The following is an 18,527-nucleotide window of genomic DNA, read 5'->3' as shown; positions in this document are numbered from 1 at the left end:
ATAAATAGAACAACCATTATTCTCTGATTTAAATGAATAACCGTCTCGCATCAAACAAGATCCAGATATAATGTTCATGCTCAACGCTGGCACCAAATAAAAATTATTTAGGTCTATAACTAATCCCGATGGTAGATGTAGAGGTAGCGTGCCGACCGCGATCACATCAACTTTGGAACCATTTCCCACGCGCATCGTCACCTCGTCCTTAGCTAATCTTCGCTTAATCCGTAGTCCCTGTTTCGAGTTGCAAATATTAGCAATAGAACCAGTATCAAATACCCAGGTACTACTGCGAGCATTAGTAAGGTACACATCAATAACATGTATATCACATATACCTTTGTTCACTTTGCCATCCTTCTTATCCGCCAAATACTTGGGGCAGTTCCGCTTCCAGTGTCCAGTCTGCTTGCAGTAGAAGCACTCAGTCTCAGGCTTAGGTCCAGACTTGGGTTTCTTCTCTTGAGCAGCAACTTGTTTGATGTTCTTCTTGAAGTTCCCCTTCTTCTTCTCTTTGCCCTTTTTCTTGAAACTGGTGGTCTTGTTAACCATCAACACTTGATGCTCCTTCTTGATTTCTACCTCCGCGACTTTTAGCATTTCTAAGAGCTCGGGAATAGTCTTGTCCATCCCTTGCATATTATAGTTCATCACGAAGCTCTTGTAGCTTGGTGGCAGTGATTGAAGAATTCTGTCAATGACACTATCATCAGGAAGATTAACTCCCAGTTGAATCAAGTGATTATTATACCCAGACATTTTTAGTATGTGTTCACTAACAGAACTATTCTCCTCCATCTTGCAGCTATAGAACTTATTGGAGACTTCATATCTCTCAATCCGGGCATTTTCTTGAAATATTAACTTCAACTCCTGGAACATCTCATATGCTCCATGATGTTCAAAATGTCGTTGAAGACCCGGTTCTAAGCCGTAAAGCATGGCACACTGAACTATCGAGTAGTCATCAGCTTTGCTCTGCCAGACGTTTTTAACGTCGTCAGTTGCATCAGCAGCAGGCCTGGCACCTAGCGGTGCTTCCAGGACGTAATTCTTCTGTGCAACAATGAGGATAATCCTCAGGTTACGGACCCAGTCCGTGTAATTGCTACCATCATCTTTCAACTTTGCTTTCTCAAGGAACGCATTAAAATTCAACGGAACAACAGCACGAGCCATCTATCTACAACAAACATAGACAAGCAAAATACTATCAGGTACTAAGTTCATGATAAATTTAAGTTCAATTAATCATATTACTTAAGAACTCCCACTTAGACAGACATCTCTCTAGTCATCTAAGTGATTACGTGATCCAAATCAACTAAACCATGTCCGATCATCATGTGAGATGGAGTAGTTTTCAATGGTGAACATCACTATGTTGATCATATCTACTATATGATTCACGCTTGACCTTTCGGTCTCCGTGTTTCGAGGCCATATATGTATATGCTAGGCTCGTCAAGTTTAACCTGAGTATTCCGCGTGTGCAACTGTTTTGCACCCGTTGTATTTGAATGTAGAGCCTATCACACCCGATCATCACGTGGTGTCTCAGCACGAAGAACTTTCGCAATGGTGCATACTCAGGGAGAACACTTCTTGATAATTAGTGAGAGATCATCTTAAAATGCTACCGTCAATCAAAGCAAGATAAGATGCATAAAGGATAAACATCACATGCAATCAATATAAGTGATATGATATGGCCATCATCATCTTGTGCTTGTGATCTCCATCTCCGAAGCACCATCGTGATCACCATCGTCACTGGCGCGACACCTTTATCTCCATTGTAGCATCACTATCGTTTACGCCATCTATTGCTTCTACGACTATCGCTACCGCTTAGTGATAAAGTAAAGCAATTACAGGGCGTTTGCATTTCATACAATAAAGCGACAACCATATGGCTCCTGCCAGTTGCCGATAACTTCGGTTACAAAACATGATCATCTCATACAATAAAATATAGCATCACGTCTTGAACATATCACATCACAACATGCCCTGCAAAAACAAGTTAGACGTCCTCTACTTTGTTGTTGCAAGTTTCACGTGGCTGCTACGGGCTGAGCAAGAACCGTTCTTACCTACGCATCAAAACCACAACGATAGTTTGTCAAGTTAGTGATGTTTTAACCTTTGCAAGGACCTGGCGTAACCACACTCGGTTCAACTAAAGTTGGAGAAACAGACACCCGCTAGTCACCTGTGTGCAAAGCACGGCGGTAAAACCAGCCTCGCGTAAGCGTACGTGTAATGTCGGTCCGGGCCGCTTCATCCAACAATACCGCTGAACCAAAGTATGACATGCTGGTAAGCAGTATGACTTGTATCGCCCACAACTCACTTGTGTTCTACTCGTGCATATAACATCAACACATAAAACCTAGGCTCGGATGCCACTGTAGGGGAACGTAGTGATTTCAAAAAAATTCCTACGCACACGCAAGATCATGGTTATGGTATAGCAACGAGAGGGGAGAGTGTTGTCCACGTACCCACGTAGACCATAAGCGGAAGCGTTATGACAACGCGGTTGATGTAGTCGTACGTCTTCACGATCCGACCGATCCAAGCACCGAACGTACGGTACCTCCGTGTTTAGCACACGTTCAGCTCGATGACGTTCCCCGGGCTCCAATCCAGTAAAGCGTCGGGGATGAGTTCCGTCAGCACGATGGCATGGTGACGATAATGATGTTCTACCAGCGCAGGGCTTCGCCTAAACTCCGCGACGATATGACCGAGGTGGAATATGGTGGAGGGAGGCACCGCACACGGCTAAGGAACAATCCTTAGATCAAATTGTGTGTCCTAGGGGTGCCCCCCTCCCCCGTATATAAAGGGGAGAGGAGGAGGGGGCCGGCCAAGGGGAGAGACGTGCCCTAGGGGGGGCAATCCTACTCCAAGTAGGTTTGGCCCCCCCTTTCCTATTAGGAGTAGGAGAGGGAAGGAAGAGAGGGGAGGGAAGAAGGAAAGGGGGGGCCGGCCCCCCTCCCAATTCGGATTGGGCTTGGGGGGGCGCGCCCCCTCCTTTGCTCCTTCTCCCTCCTTTCCACTAAGGCCCATATACTTACCGGGGGGTTCTGGTAACCTCCCGGAGCTCCGGTATATTCCCAATCTCATCCGGAACCTTTCCGGTATCCAAATATATCCGTCCAATATATCAATCTTTATGTCTCGATCATTTCGAGACTCCTCGTCATGTCCGTGATCACATCCGGGACTCCGAACAAACTTCGGTACATCAAAACTTATAAATTCATAATAAAACTTTCATCGTAACGTTAAGCGTGCGGACCCTATGGGTTCGAGAACTATGTAGACATGACCTAGAACTATTCTCGGTCAATAACCAATAGCGGAACCTGGATGTCCATATTGGTTCCTACATATTCTACGAAGATCTTTGTCGGTCAAACCGCATAACAACATACGTTGTTCCCTTTGTCATCGATATGTTACTTGCCCGAGATTCAATCGTCGGTATCCAATACCTAGTTCAATCTCGTTACCGGCAAGTCTCTTTACCCGTTCCATAATACATCATTTCATAACTAGCTCATTACTTACAATGCTTTCAAGGCTTAAGTGATGTGTATTATCGAGAGGGCCCAGAGATACCTCTCCGACAATCGGAGTGACAAAACCTAATCTCGAATTATGCCAACTCAACATGTACCTTTGGAGACACCTGTAGAGCACCTTTATAATCACCCAGTTACGTTGTGACGTTTGGTAGCACACAAATTGTTCCTCCGGTAAACGGGAGTTGCATAATCTCATAGTTACGGGAACATGTATAAGTCATGAAGAAAGCAATAGCAACATACTAAACGATCAAGTGCTAGGCTAACGGAATGGGTCATGTCAATCACATCATTCTCCTAATGATGTGATCCCGTTAATCAAATGACAACTCTTTTGTCCATGGCTAGGAAACATAACCATCTTTTATAAATGAGCTAGTCAAGTAGAGGCATACTAGTGACTATATGTTTGTCTATGTATTCACACATGTATCATTGTTTCCGGTTAATATAATTCTAGCATGAATAATAAACATTTATCATGATATGAGGAAATAAATAATAACTTTATTGTTGCCTCTAGGGCATATTTCCTTCACCTTTCCCTCTTCCTCCAGGTGGAATCCTATTAGGACTTGAAGTCCTAGTAGGACTCGCTTCTCCTGGCATGCCCTGCAAGGGCCAGCCGGCCTCCCCCTCTCCTCCTTTATATACGGGGGCAGGGGGCACCCCAAGACACAACAGAAGTTCTCTTAACCTTGTGCGGTGCCCCCCTCCACAGTTACACACCTCGATCATATCGTCGTAGTGCTTAGGTGAAGCCCTATGCCTGTAACATCATCAACACCGTGGCCACGTTGTCGTGCTGATAGAACTCTCCCTCATCCTCAACTGGATCAAGAGCTCGAGGGACGTCATCGGGCTGAACGTGTGCTAAACGCGGAGGTGCCGTACGTTCGGTGCTTGGATCCGTTCGATCATGAAGACGTTCGACTACATCAACCGCGTTAACTAAACACTTCCGCTTTCGGTCTATAAGGGTACGTGGACACACTCTCCCCTCTCGTTGCTATGCATGTCCAAGATAGATTTTGCGTGATCGTAGGAAATTTTTGAAATTACTACGTTCCCCAACACTTCTCACTTTACTTTTTAGGACGCCGATATCCACCACAAGTGTGGCATAATAGGCATTCGCCCACACACCATGTGTGGCATCAACGGGGGGCAGCCCACACGGGCTGTGTGTGGGCGAATAGTAAAATTGCACACACGTGTGGACGCAGCTACTTCATGCCACACGCCCAACAAGTACTACTCATCCCCACCCCGTGCGTGTGGCACAAAGAAAATATGCCCACACGTCCTGGCGCAACTACAATAGGTACCCGCGGGATGACAATTTAGTTGCCATCCCGGATGGCAGATGTAGTTATACGGGATGGCAAATATGGTTGTAAAAGCATGGCAACTCTCTCTGTTTTGGTTAACTATAGTTGCCATGTCTAATTTATGGTAGTTGTCATGTGTAATCAAACCATAGTTGTCGTGTGTGATTAACTACTTGCCACATATGGTCAAACAATAGTTGCCATGTGTGTTTACCTAGTTGCCACGTGTGGTTAATCACTGTTGCAATGTATGTTTACCTGATTGCCACATATGCGGAACTGCAGTTGCTGTCTAGCAAACGTATCATAGTTGACATGTGTGTTTACCTAGTTGCCATGTACATGCAACTGGCGTTGCCATCCAACAACGTACGACTGTCATGTGGGCGAAAAGCAGTTCACCCACACGCGCGTGGTCTAGGTGGTGGCTGTGTGGGCAGAAACTAGTTCGCCCACACAGTGCAGCTGGCAACCGTGTGCTGTGCAGCATGTGGGCGACCTCTCCAATGCCCACACACCGGCCTTGTCCTACGTGGCACACGGAAACTGCGTGGGGCGTGTGTCAAGATTCATGCAAACTTAACTGGACGGTGATCCAGGCGTGTGAGTGAGTTGCAATGTTGCCACACGTGTGGGCGTTAGTGTTTTCAATATTTTATTGCAAGTTGATCACCATATTATCTTTTATAAGTGTATTAACAATCTCTATGGGTGGATCTTACATCCACCCCACACACATGTTACTTCTAGCTAGTTTTGCTAAATCAGGAGCAACATAATTAGTCTCTCTAGGAGCATGATTTAAAATAATATGAGAAAAATCACACATAAGGTGATATATATCGCCAAAAATTGTCGCCAATAGACCAAAAGAGCGACCTCCATTCTTTATTTTCTCTATCACTTTGATGTTGTCGAAGTTCACGTGTACACGGTTAACCCGACTGTAGTTGCCAAATTAAGACCGAACCGTAATGCTAGTGCGTCAGCAATAAGTGCATCTTCGCACCAATCGATTTTCCTGTTTCCTGTCACGACTAATTTGCCATTCAAGTCTTTGATAACAGCGACACGAGCCCCGGAGTAAGTCTGGGTCCCATCCACATTTAGCTTCACATAGTTGCTCCTTGGTCTTCCCGAGCCATGTCGCATGATCGTTGCCTTTGCATCACTCACCATAGTACAGTTAGCAACCAAAGCTCTGATTGCCATTTCTATGAACTTAGGTTCTTGGACCTTTTCATTATGCATTAAATTTCTCTTCTCCCAACATAAATACTAGTAACCAGTAGCAAGTGCTTCTGCTGAATTTTCTAGACCAAGGACCACACAGTGTTCAGCTGGTTGTAGCAATAAATATTCAAGCACAACTTCTCCCGCATGATCCACATCACATGCTTTATCAATAGCAAAGTCCAAACTCCATAAACGCCATACCTCTTTAGCTTTTCCATAAGTGAATAACATGTGCTTGGTATCCTCGGTTCCTATACCGCATATAGGACATTGCCCACTGACTTTTATATGTCTATTAGCCAAAGTCATCCGACATGGTAGCGACCCTAGCGAAGTTTTTCAAAGGAAAATTCTAACCTTGGCGGGACACCTTAAGCTCCAGATCGTCCCCCATATTGGTGAATTCCGTGAGGGTCCGACTGTATTTTCTCCTGATATTTTATGTCCATATTGGTTGTGCCACTCTGCAAAGTATGCCAATCACACTGAGAATCTCTCGTTTTTGCACAAGTTCCCTGCTACGAAGTCCGGCATATCAAATTCAGGAAACAGAATCGCGAGGATCCGCGTCACATCAACTTGCCAAATGTTTGAGAAACCAACTCTTCATCCCAACGACCCGTAATAAGGTCAATGAAATCACTTACTTTTGATAGTAAATTGACTACACGAGTCGTGATCACCTTCCTGGTAGGTGAGTTAGGGATCCATTCATCATCCCAAACATTCGATCCGATCAACATCACTGATCCTTCATATATGATCTCTTTTTAGTGTCTACACGCTCGACATAATACTTTGCCATGTGAATGAGGCTCTCTTTTTCAGAGTTGCATTCAAGATATCACAATCTAGATAATATTTGGCTTTGAGAACACATGCACAAAGGGAATCTGGGTTATCAATTAATCTAAGTGCATTCTCCTCTGATTATCACTGTCATCCCACCAATAATGTGACCTTTAAAAATCTGTTTTGGAATTTTGAAAACCGACATTGCATAAGATGGTATAGCATGAACAATTGATTTGAGTACACTTCATTTCCTCCTGTTGAAAGTTGCCTTCCTTCCATCTCATAATTCTTTTCATAACTCGATCCACCAAAAACTTAAGAAAAAAATATATCATATCTAAACCCATAGTGGATGGTAAGCCTAGATAAGTATCTGACAGTGCGTCGGTCATTATATTCAAACTGCTGCAAATTTGCTCCTTCATCTCAACTCTAGTATTAGGGCTAAATACCACACTAGACTTGTCCCCACTAACCTTCTGCCCAGAAGCGGCACAATATGATGCAATGATTTCTTTCAGACACTCAACATTCTCAATATTGGCCTTCATCAAGATTAAAGAATCATCTGCAAACAATATATTAGTGATGGCCGGTGCTTCCATACACACATCCACTCCCTCAAGCTTCCCTTCTTCCTCGGCTTTATTCAATAAAGCAGTCAATCCTCCAGTACAAAACAAAAACAAATAAAGCGACAATGGATCGCCTTGTCTCAAGCCTCTAGACAGTTTAAAAGTTTCTGTTTCTTCTGATTCAAAAGAAGAATTAATGTAATGAATTAGAATTTTCTTTTAGAATGGAGGCAGTGTCCACAACTCAATCCCTTTGGTGTCACATTAATGCGGATTATTCTTTCAACACTTGAATAGATCTTAAGCACATGACACCAAATCTCGCTATACGACGAGAAACCCTAACCTCACCGCCCCAACGAGACGACAGGAATCTACACCAGAGCTCCAGCGACTATCCAGATAGGCAAACTCGAGGAGGATCGGAGCACGAAAGACAAACTTGAAGAAGAAGTGCTGCCATCCACCCGAGACCTGAGCACCGCACCAGCGAGGCCTAAAACACCTAACCTAAACTACTAACTAGAGCGGAGGCAGTGGGATTCCCCTCCCTACCACCGGCCGCTAGAGCAGTAGGCAGAGGGGAGGCAAATCGACAGGCTCACCGCCGAAGCCTAGAGGGAAGAGTTTGCCCTAGTCGGCAAGGGATAATTAAGGAAGGGAAAGAGAAACCCTAGATGTGTGTGATTTATATATTATGTTAAATAAATTTAGAACAACTATGTCATGTACATTAAAATTTAGATGTCTTGGTAAATTTAATTTATAGAGTTATGACAAATTATTTTCCTGGCATTGGTGAGTTTTCATTGATACACACTTGGGCAAATTACTCTTTTGTAAAGCTTTGTGTTTTGGGTCTTTTTTAACTTTGCCATGTGATGTTTATTAGCTACATGGATTTAACATGGAGGTGGGGCCTTACTCGGGTCGTTCGCGTGGAAAAGGCCATCCTAGAGAGAGTGAAGTCTGAAATAAACCTTGAACTCGTATGCCTTGTCGGAATCAAACCCTCACCTTTGAATCCCTGAAATTGATACCCTCTACTCTTTGATCCCGAACAATTCTAACCCTGACCCTATTTGCCGCACCGGGAAGAGGTCGTTCCTGACCAGTATCATAGGATACTGTCACTAACATCTCAACCCCATCTATCATTTTCATCTTCCTCCTCAGATCTTGTTTTGTTTTACGCTGGTTTAAAGAGACAAAGCAAATCTTTCAGATCTTTAGAGTTAACTGGAACTACCTAGACCTAAAAACCATTAAATAAATAAATAAAAGGATTCTCATGGCGCGTGCTTTCTTCTTCCTTCGGCTTCCTCTCTCCTATCCCAAAACTAAAAATCTCACCCATCAAACCATGCCCAGAGACAGCGGATCTGTAAGCTGGTTAGCAAAAATGAGACCTTCATACTCATTAGTGATCATACATCCTATTTTCCCCTTCGTTTAGGCTTTCTAATGTGCCCAATTTCTAAGCTCAAATCCTGAAGGCCTAAAAGGGAGATACAAACTACAAGCACAGGAAACAAGGAGACCACTTTGCCTTCGGCTAGCAGGGCTGCAGGGGATGGAACCCGGCCCCATCGCCTCCGTGCCCGGTGAGCACCCTCACCCGGCTGCCCAGGGCGCGCCAACATGGCGTACTGCATTGACCTGGCTAGGTACGTCTGTACTCTGTAGTTTTGCCCGCTGTTTGCCACGTTCCCGCGGGCCTTCGCGGAGTCCGAGCAGGTGCCAGGACGGGGAGAAAACGCCGCGTTCCGTCTCGTGCACCTCCTCGTCACTTGCGCCGACGCCGTCCAGGTGGCTTTCCGCGGCCGGCAACCTCGCCGAGGCACACACGGTGCTAGCGCCGGTGGTCTCCACGGCCACAGGGATCGGCCGCCTCACCAGCAGCTTCATCGCTATGCTATCCCGGCGCCTCTTGCTGGCTTCTCCGCGCCTCGTCGACTGCGGCGTAGCACGCCGGCGAGCTCTACAACCAGTTCCACCACGAGGCCACCATGGAGGCGTTCAAAGGCTGCACCCGCGTACGCCTTGTGGAGTGAACCAGTACGTTCTGCTCGGAGATGGGGAAGGGTTCATGGAGGGAAGGGCAAGGAAGCGACGGGATTCATGGAGGGTAGTCCTGCAAGGGAAATTTTTCTGGAATGAAACTAGTACGGGCTATGGAAGATAGATATGACAAGTGGGACCACATAGTCATTGAGAGCAAAGAGTTATCCTGGTGAGGATTGGCTTTTTCCGGTGCACCAAACTGATGTACACCGGTATTAGGGTTGAGTTTGATCAAGATCAAAGAGGACAGGGTGTCAATTTCAAGGATTCGAAGATGAGGGTTTGATTTCGTGGAGATGTACGAGTTCACGGTTTATTTTAGACTTCACTCTCCTAGAGAACATAAGTGTTCGTGCTTCTAACGAACCATTCGATCGTGCTGGCTCCCCCCAAATATGACGTTCGCCCCATAACAGGTTCCATTTTTTAAGGTTGCAGTTTTTTTCTTTTGGGAGCAACTTTTATGGTTACAGATTATTACTCCCTCCGTTCTAAAATTCTTGTCTTAAATTTGTCTAGATATGGATGTATCTATATTTAGACAAATCTAAGACAAAAACTTTAGGATGCAGGGAGTATTATTTTGGAGCAACTTTCAGGGTTACAATTTTTTTTAGAGAATTTTGAGGGTTACAGCTTCTTCTTTTTGAGACATTCAGGGTTACAGTTTTTTTTTTGGAGGGGTTCAGGTTTACAGCTGCGTCTCCTTTTTTTTTTTTGAGACATAGCTGCGTCTCCTCCTACTACACAGTGACCATGCCGGGCCAAAAATTATTTCGGCCCAGAGTGCCGGCCCAAGATAAGGGTAGCACAGACATAAAATGCGACCCCGTGCTGCTCGTCTCTCTCTCGCCACCGAGATGCGCGCCGCCAAGCCTCGCCGCCGCGGCCGGAGAAAGTCGGGGATGCAGGCGACCACATCGCGCAGGGCGTAGATTTCGCCCACCTATGCGCCGATGGAGAACGACGACCTCCTCGTGGAGATACTCGTGCGGATCCCCCCGCGACCTTCCTCCCTCCCCCGCGTCTCCTCTGTCTGCAAGCGCTGGCGACGCATCGTCGCCGATCCCCAATTCTTCCGCCGCTTCTGCGCCCACCACCGGGAAGCCCCCATCGTCGGCGTGTTCTTCAGATCCAATTTCATTGAACCCTCCTTCAGGTCGACTCTCGATCCGCCGGACCTCATCCCGCCCGAGCTCTTCTCCCCGCGGCTCGACGACATCGACGGCGGCGGCGGCAACTTGTCCTTCCGCGGCTGCTGCCACGGCCGCGTCCTCTTCACCGGCACGGACGGTGGCAGCAGCAGCTGCCGCCAGGTCCTTGTGTGGGATCCCGTCACAGGCGAACGCCGCTGCACAGGCAGTCCACCACAGGCAGGGTGGACACGGTCCGGGCCGGTCCGGTCCCGGACCGAGCCGCCGTTTTGACCGGCCGCCGGCGGACCGGACCGGACCGGACCGACCAGCTGGGCGGTCCTGATTTCAGGGCTCGGACCGATCGCGCTCCAGCCCGGGCTGGACCGAGAGGACCGGCCGTGGTCAACATAGATGAGGGCACAACGCACAAGAGGGGTTGTCGGAGAGCGCAGGAAGAGGTTTAGGGCGCTCCATGGTCGAGATCGACGGTGCTGCACACATGGAAGCGACAGTACGCGGCGGCGCCGGTCGGGGCGCCATTGTTAGCCATGAACCTGCGAGTTTTTGCTCCTTAGCAGTTTTTCTGACGCATACAAGTATTGTAGGGCGTGCATGAGCCCACGATTTTTTGTGTGCGGGCCTTGCAGTGATTAACCGATCAAATTTGACGTGAAGTTAGTTTTGGCTTGGCGACGTGATTGAAGATTTCGAAGAATGTTTTTTAGGTAAACTTAAATTGGATTGCTACTGTTACCTAAAATCGAGGGGCAGTTATTACAATCCAAACAAAGATACCACGTACAGATTTGGTAAGCATGTCACCTAGGAATAGGATTTTCCTTTGGTTTTCTATTCGACTTGATATAAAAGGAAACGGAAGCATCGGATGGAAGCATGATTATCGGATTCTCTCGTTAGTCGCTAGTAAAAGGAAACGGCAGCGATGGGCTAGTCATGAATGGAGCCGCGATTATCGGATCGAACGCCGGCACTCTCGTTCTTTCTATTCTCTGTTTGACTGAATACAAGGGAAACAATGACAGCGCGTGATCTGCGTCTTCTTCTACCTCTTTGCCCCTGTCTCTCTGTTAATTGAGTGATGAGTACGTGATTCCGATGAACAACGGGGGGCGAGAGGCGGGGAGGGACACGGCCAAGGCGTCGCTGGTGGCCACGACGAAGAAGAACGGCCTTGCAGCTTCGGTCCGCTCGGTCGGACCGGTCAAAGACCGGATCGGGCCGAGAAAATTTCGGGCCGAAATTTAGGAACCGGACCGAACAAAATCTTCAGCGGGCCAGGACCGGACGGTCCGGTCCAGAACGGGCCACGAGCGGGCCGAAAAGCCCGCTCGCTCCGTCTAGCCTGAACCACAGCTGAATGGTCACCACTGGATCGTGAACGATATGCAAGCGGATGCGCTCTGCGTTGCCGGCGACAAGGGCCACCTGCACGGTGCCTGCCATTCGAGCCCCTTCAATGTGGTCTTGGCGTGCGTCAGCGCCGGCGTCGCACGAGCCTGCGTCTACTCGTCGGAGATGGGAGCCTGGGCCGATCCCATCTCAACCTTGGTTCCATTTGGTATGTCTCCTTCTCTGGGCAGTCAAAGCATGCTGCTTGGGAGTTCACTCTACTGGTTTATGTTTGGCCCCGAGGTGGGTATCCTTGAGCTTAATTTCGACAGACAGAGCCTAGCCGTGATCGAGGTGCCACCACATGCCTACGCCAACCATCAGGGACTCTGTTTGAGTACTATGGGTGGCACGCTTGGTTTCATCGTCATGTCGGATTTCCACAGAGCTCAACTATGGGAGAGGATCACTGATTTTGATGGTATTGCTGGGTGGATGCCGGGACGAACTATTGAGTTGCGCAAGCTTCTCCCTCTAAAATCAGGGGAATGGGTCAAAAGAGTAAGGATTATTGCTGGCGATGATAATTTGGTACTTATGTCAACATCTAGGGGCATCTTCATGGTTCATCTCGAGTCATTGCAGTTTGAGGAGATATTTAAAAGCAACCCTCTTCATCGGCTGTCTACTATCTATCCATATCCATTCAAAACCTGTTGGACTAGCCATTTAATTTCCTTTATCTATCAATTACTATTTCTTTGCCTGCTTGATGAAGTACTGTTGTTGTATTTAATACTATTATTCAGAAATAACACAACAAATCGATTATTGCTCACTCGCTTCCCTATTGCCGCTGTTTGAAACTCCAAATGGAAACTTGTGCAACCCAAATGGGCAGCGATAACCATCTGAAGTTAGTATTATTTAGACCATTGCTCTATCAGTTGCAGTCCACGCATACGTACTCACCCGCAACAGGTTTTACAGCATCCGCTAACCCTACTCCTAGCAACAATTGGTGGAACAATAATAATCAGAACAAAAGCTCTGTTGTCCTTAATTCTGATTTTTAACTCTAACTTATTGCAAATGAATGTTTTGCAAAATGATGACTGAATGCTAAACTACAGGAGTGAAAAGGTCATTTGTCTCCCAGGAAGTTTACTGTCAGCCATCGGTCATCACTACCTCTGCCCTGTGGAAATCAATGCACTTTATAGCTCACCTTATTGAAGTAGTAATTTTTGCTATAAACTGTGCAAGATAGAACTGTTTGGAATTTTTTTTTTGTTTCGTAAAAAACAGTTTGGGATTTTCTTTTTGGGAAGTATTTAATAGTTGCTTCATGGAAAGAATAATTTAATGTAGAAGATAAATGGCCATTAACATTGAAACCATGAGCTTCCTGTCGCCTTGGTTGAAATCAATGCACTTATTATAGCTCAATGGAAGCCTTAGAAAAACACTGACCTTATTGAAGTAGTAACTTTTGCTATAAACTGTGCAAGATACAAAAAATTGGGATTTTCTTTTTTGGGAAGTATTAATAGTTGCTTTTTGGAAAGAATAATTTAATATAGAAGATAAACCGACCTTTAAACATTGAAATCATGAGCTTCCTGTTGCGACCGACGAGCCTGTGCTCGCCGGGCTGACGACTGCTGCAGAGAAACCGGCTGGACGACAAATGCCAACCATGAGGAGGGTGTGTTCTTTGTTGACGATGGCCTCCTTCTTCTCGACCTCGGCCTTGCGTCGCGCGGCCTTCATCGCATCGCGCTCGGCGGCGAACTTGGCCGCGGCGGCGTTGCCCTTGACGACCGCCCTCCGGTTCCTCCTCTTCGCCGATTCCGCGTCCAACTTGGCGATCTCCTCCGGCGTGCACTCCGACCGCAGCTTCCTTGGGGCCTTGCCCTTCTTCTTGGCCATTCCGGGCGGGTCGACGGCCAGGCCGCCGGAGTTCGACTGGGAGTCGGCCATGAACGGGGGAGGGAGGGGGACGGCGGGACGTGGGAGGGTTTGGGGGAAAATGGCGCCAAAGGGGGCGGGGGAGGGGGGTTGCTTTGTGCCACCGACAGGCGGGCCAGGGGCGGACCAGCGCGCGCGTCTCGCTCGTTCGCACGCTGTCTGTTTCATCACAAAATCGACGCAAACTTGGGCCGGGGATGGGCCGAAAGCGGACGCAAAGCAGACAAAAATCCGTTTGCTCCCACGCGTTGGGCCTTCTAGTTCGTCCACTTTATTCTAAACGGACATGTGCGGACAGGATGGGGTCACTCGGTGGAGTTGGCCTAAGTTACTCCGCTTGGGTTGGCGAGACCAAAATGCAGCAGTGTGTGTGTACGTACAGTCGCGGTTGTGGCCCAAAGATGTCGTGGCCATCCCAGTGCAGCCCAAGATATACGTGCGTATCCCGGACCAAAAATTTGGCCCACTTAGCGTACCCCATCGCGGTTGCGTGAACGCACCTCCCGTGCCGCCGCCGAGATGCGCACCGCCCAGCCTCGCCGCCGCTGCCGGAGAAAGTCGGGGATGCAGGCGAGTGGCGCGGCGGCGTCGACGCCGGCAGGTTCGACCTACTCGCCGTCATCTCGCAGGGCGTGGATTTCCCCCACCAATTCGGCGATGGAGGACGACGACCTCCTGATGGAGATACTCGTGCGGCTCCCCCCGCGACCTTCCTCCCTCCCCCGCGTCTCCTCTGTCTGCAAGCGCTGGCGACGCATCGTCTCCGACCCCCAATTCCTCCGCCGCTTCTGCGCCCACCACCGGGAACCCCCCATCGTCGGCGTGTTCTTCAACTCCAGCTTCATTGAAACCCCCTTCAGGTCGACTCTCAATCCGCCGGACCTCATCCCGCCCGAGCTCTTCTCCCCGCGCCTCGACGACATCTGGTCCGTCCACAGCTGCCGCCACGGCCGCGTCCTCTTCACCAGCAGCGCCCGTACCGGCAGGGGCCGCCGCCAGGTCCTAGTGTGGGATCCCGTCACAGGCGACCGCCGCTGCATAGGCAGTCCAACGCAGCTGGGTGGTCACGACTGGAGCGAGTCCCGTGTGCAAGCGGATGTGCTCTGTGCTGCCGGCGACAAGGGCCACGTGCATGGTGCCTGCCATTCGAGCCCCTTCAAGGTGGTCTTGGCGTGCGTCAGCAAGGGCGTCGCACGAGCTTGTGTCTACTCGTCGGAGATGGGAGCCTGGGCCGATCTCATCTCAACCTTGGTTCCATTTGATATGTCTCCTTCTCTTGGCAGTAGAAGCATCCTGCTTGGGAATTCACTGTGCTGGTTCATTTTTGGCCCTCAGGTGGATATCCTTGAGCTTAATTTCGACAGACAGAGCCTAGCCGTGATCGAGGTGCCACCACATGCCTACGCCAACCATCAGGGACTTTATTTGAGTACTCTGGGTGGCGCGCTTGGTTTCATCGTCATGTCGGAATCCTACAAAGCACAACTATGGGAGAGGACGACTGATTTTGACGGTGTTGCTGGGTGGATGCCGGGACAGACTATCGAGTTGCGCAGGCTTCTCCCTCTGAAATCAGGGGAGTGGATCAAAAGAGTAATGTTTATTGCTGGGGATGAATCTGATAATGTGGCATTTCTGTCAACATCTAGGGGCATCTTCATGGTCCATCTCGAGTCATTGCAGTTTGAGGAGATCTTTAAAAGCAACCCTGATAATCGGCTGTCCACTATCTATCCATATCCATTCAAAAGTTTCTTTGCTGCTGCTGCTGCAGGTAATAACATGCATTTACATGGCATTATAACGAAAATATAGTATTTCTCTGATGGTTTTGTTTGGCAAGTGTTGGACTGGCTATTTAATTTCCTTTATATCAATTATTATTATTTCTTTGGCTGCTTGATGAAGTATTGTTGTTGTATTTGATATTGTTATTCAGAAAATAACATAGCAGATCATATTATATTGCTCACTCACTTTCCTATTGCCGCTGTTTGAAACTTGTATTATGTAAATTCATATTTGTATGGGCATGGTACAGATCATTGTGGCATCCACGAGATATGTAATAATTGGAAATTGGCAAGAATCTGAACAACTAATCTTTTATTGGTACAAAATGCTGGATTGTGTAACCGAACAAGTTAACATAATAACCACATTGTAACTCAAAGGTCTCAAAACTCCAAATGGAAACTTGTGCAACCCAAATGGGCAGTTATAACCATCCGAAGTTATTATTATTTATGCCGTTGCTCCATCAGTTGCAATCCACGCATACGTAGTTACACACAACACTTTTTGCTGCATCTACTAATCCTACTCCTAGCAGCAATTAGTGGAACACAAAACATCAGAACAAAAGGCTCTGCTGGCCTTAATGCAGAACTGCTGAATTTTAACTATGTAACTTATTGCAAACGAATGTAAACTTGTATGAGTGAGCATCCCCTTGAGTGGTTCTGGTTCAGGGAGGCAGTGTCTTGAGCCTGAAGCCTGAAGATAAGGTTATTGTCTCCTAGGTAGTTTGTTATCAGCCACCAGTCATCACCACCAGGACCTTGCTCTGTGGAAATCAATGCACTTCTAGCTCAATGGAAGCCCTATCGAAGTAGTAATTTTTTCTATAAACTGTGCAAGATACAACAGTTTGGAGCTTTTTTTGGGGGGCAAGTATTAATAGTTGCTTCTCAGAAACAATAATTTAATGTAGAAGATAAACTAGCTTAAACATTGAAATCATGAGCTACCCTGTCACCTTGGTTGGTATAGGAAATTGGAACTTTTGAAGATTATCTAGGAGAACGATCTTTAGGTTTGGAGCTACTGTGCAGTCTTTCTTGAATATTGTAAATTAATTGGCTATTGCACAAAAAATCTTCGTCACCCTGGCGATCGTTGAAAGTCAGTCAATGCTTCTGTAAACCATTTCATTCTTCATGCAGGACTGAGTAATCTTGATGAGCGGGGACAAGGTGAAGGTCGAGCAGGCGGCACAATGCATCAATGAGAATTCTGATCTTTGCGGTTAATTTATATGCGCTTTATGGATTTCGGTTGTATCCTTGATGTTATTAAGTTGTGCTCTCAAGCACCTGACTAAAGTTTGCTATGTCGTTGAGCTGGGCTTTGGGGGTATCACGGTTTACAGAAACTTTTTATGTATTTTCTCTTATCTGTAATGGCACATCCTTTATGCTTCCTGAAATTGTAAGCAAGACCCTATGCTATGTACTTCCTTTTGCCTTTTAAAATAATAAATCGGATGATGTAAAAGCCTTCCGTCTGAATATGCCATGGATAAACTTGATTCTTCTTTCCAATTATTCTATCATGGTAAAGCCGTGGGTGGACAAAGTGTTTCTGATGCGTTCTAGTCTTGCTATTTTTCATATGTTGTTCAGACCCATTCCAAGTAATGTGTTATTTGTATAGGTTGCTCTGCTAATGAAACGGGAGGGACTCTTTTGTTCTTGATTGTGCAGCCGACAGATTCAGGATGTTTGCTAAGTTGGCTAGGTGAGAGGAAATTTCAGGGTAGTTCTTTCATTACTTGCTCTCCATACATAGGCTTGTAACTGGCCTCATGCACACCATCCTCACTGTCCCACCTGCCAGGCACGTCACACATAAATTAACGCACACTACGCGGGCCCACTTGCCAAGTATAGTCGCTAGCCCATGCCCCTCACGACACCGTCTTCCCCTGTTCCACTTCCTCTTGTCATGGCTGCACTGTAGCTGGTCATGACATTGCCTCGTCCAGCTGCCCGCGCTCGCTGCTGGCGAGTCGTGCGCCCGCCTCCTGCTGCTGCCTGCCTCTGCCCGGCCGGCCCCAGGCCGTCTCGGCTCCTCTGCTCCGGCCCTCCCCCGCCACTTCCTCCGCCCGGCCGGCCCCAGGCCACTCCTCCACTCGGCTGCTCCTCTCGCCCCCGACACTCCCTCCGCCCAGCCGGCCCCAGACCATCCCGGCTGCTCTGCTCCGGCCCGGCCCCGGCCATCTCTTCGCTGGCCGTCTCCTCTGCTCAGGCTGCTGGCTCGGTCCCGGCTCCTCAGCATCGCTCTCCCGCAGCTGAGCGCTCGCTCGTTTGGGCTGCCTTTTCCCGATCCAGATTGGGTCTTCTCTAAAGGTTGACCAAAAAAAAGACAGCAATTCCCCATCTCTTCTTCGGGTCATATTGCTGTTCCTCGGTGCTCGGTGATCTTTGATGGCACCAACCATGCTGAGTTTATGGGTTTCATGCGCATCCATTGAAGGAAATATGCCCTAGAGGCAATAATAAAGTTATTATTTATTTCCTTATATCATGATAAATGTGTATTATTCATGCTAGAATTGTATTAACCGGAAACATAATACATGTGTGAATACATAGACAAACATAGTGTCACTAGTATGCCTCTACTTGACTAGCTCGTTTATCAAAGATGGTTATGTTTCCTAACCATGGACAAAAGAGTTGTCAT

At 47.6% G+C, this 18,527-nt stretch overlaps 2 protein-coding genes across 2 annotated transcripts; both read left to right on the top strand.

Moving 5' to 3' along the window:
- The first annotated feature begins 10,465 nt into the window (after positions 1-10,465).
- Positions 10,466-13,325, top strand: LOC123084207 (putative F-box/LRR-repeat/kelch-repeat protein At1g11620). Its single transcript, XM_044505930.1, has 3 exons — positions 10,466-10,976; positions 12,114-12,772; positions 13,223-13,325. Exons 1-3 carry the CDS (start codon positions 10,560-10,562, stop codon positions 13,323-13,325), a joined length of 1,179 nt encoding a protein of 392 aa, XP_044361865.1. The 5' UTR covers positions 10,466-10,559.
- Positions 13,326-14,247: 922 nt separating this feature from the next.
- LOC123082935 (putative F-box/LRR-repeat/kelch-repeat protein At1g11620) lies at positions 14,248-17,491 on the top strand. Its single transcript, XM_044505125.1, has 2 exons — positions 14,248-15,834; positions 17,006-17,491. Exons 1-2 carry the CDS (start codon positions 14,580-14,582, stop codon positions 17,068-17,070), a joined length of 1,320 nt encoding a protein of 439 aa, XP_044361060.1. The 5' UTR covers positions 14,248-14,579; the 3' UTR covers positions 17,071-17,491.
- Positions 17,492-18,527: the final 1,036 nt, after the last annotated feature.

This window comes from Triticum aestivum, chromosome 4A, assembly GCF_018294505.1.
Source record: "Triticum aestivum cultivar Chinese Spring chromosome 4A, IWGSC CS RefSeq v2.1, whole genome shotgun sequence".
Lineage (NCBI taxonomy): Eukaryota > Viridiplantae > Streptophyta > Magnoliopsida > Poales > Poaceae > Triticum > Triticum aestivum.
This window is presented reverse-complemented; position numbering and strand designations above follow the sequence as displayed.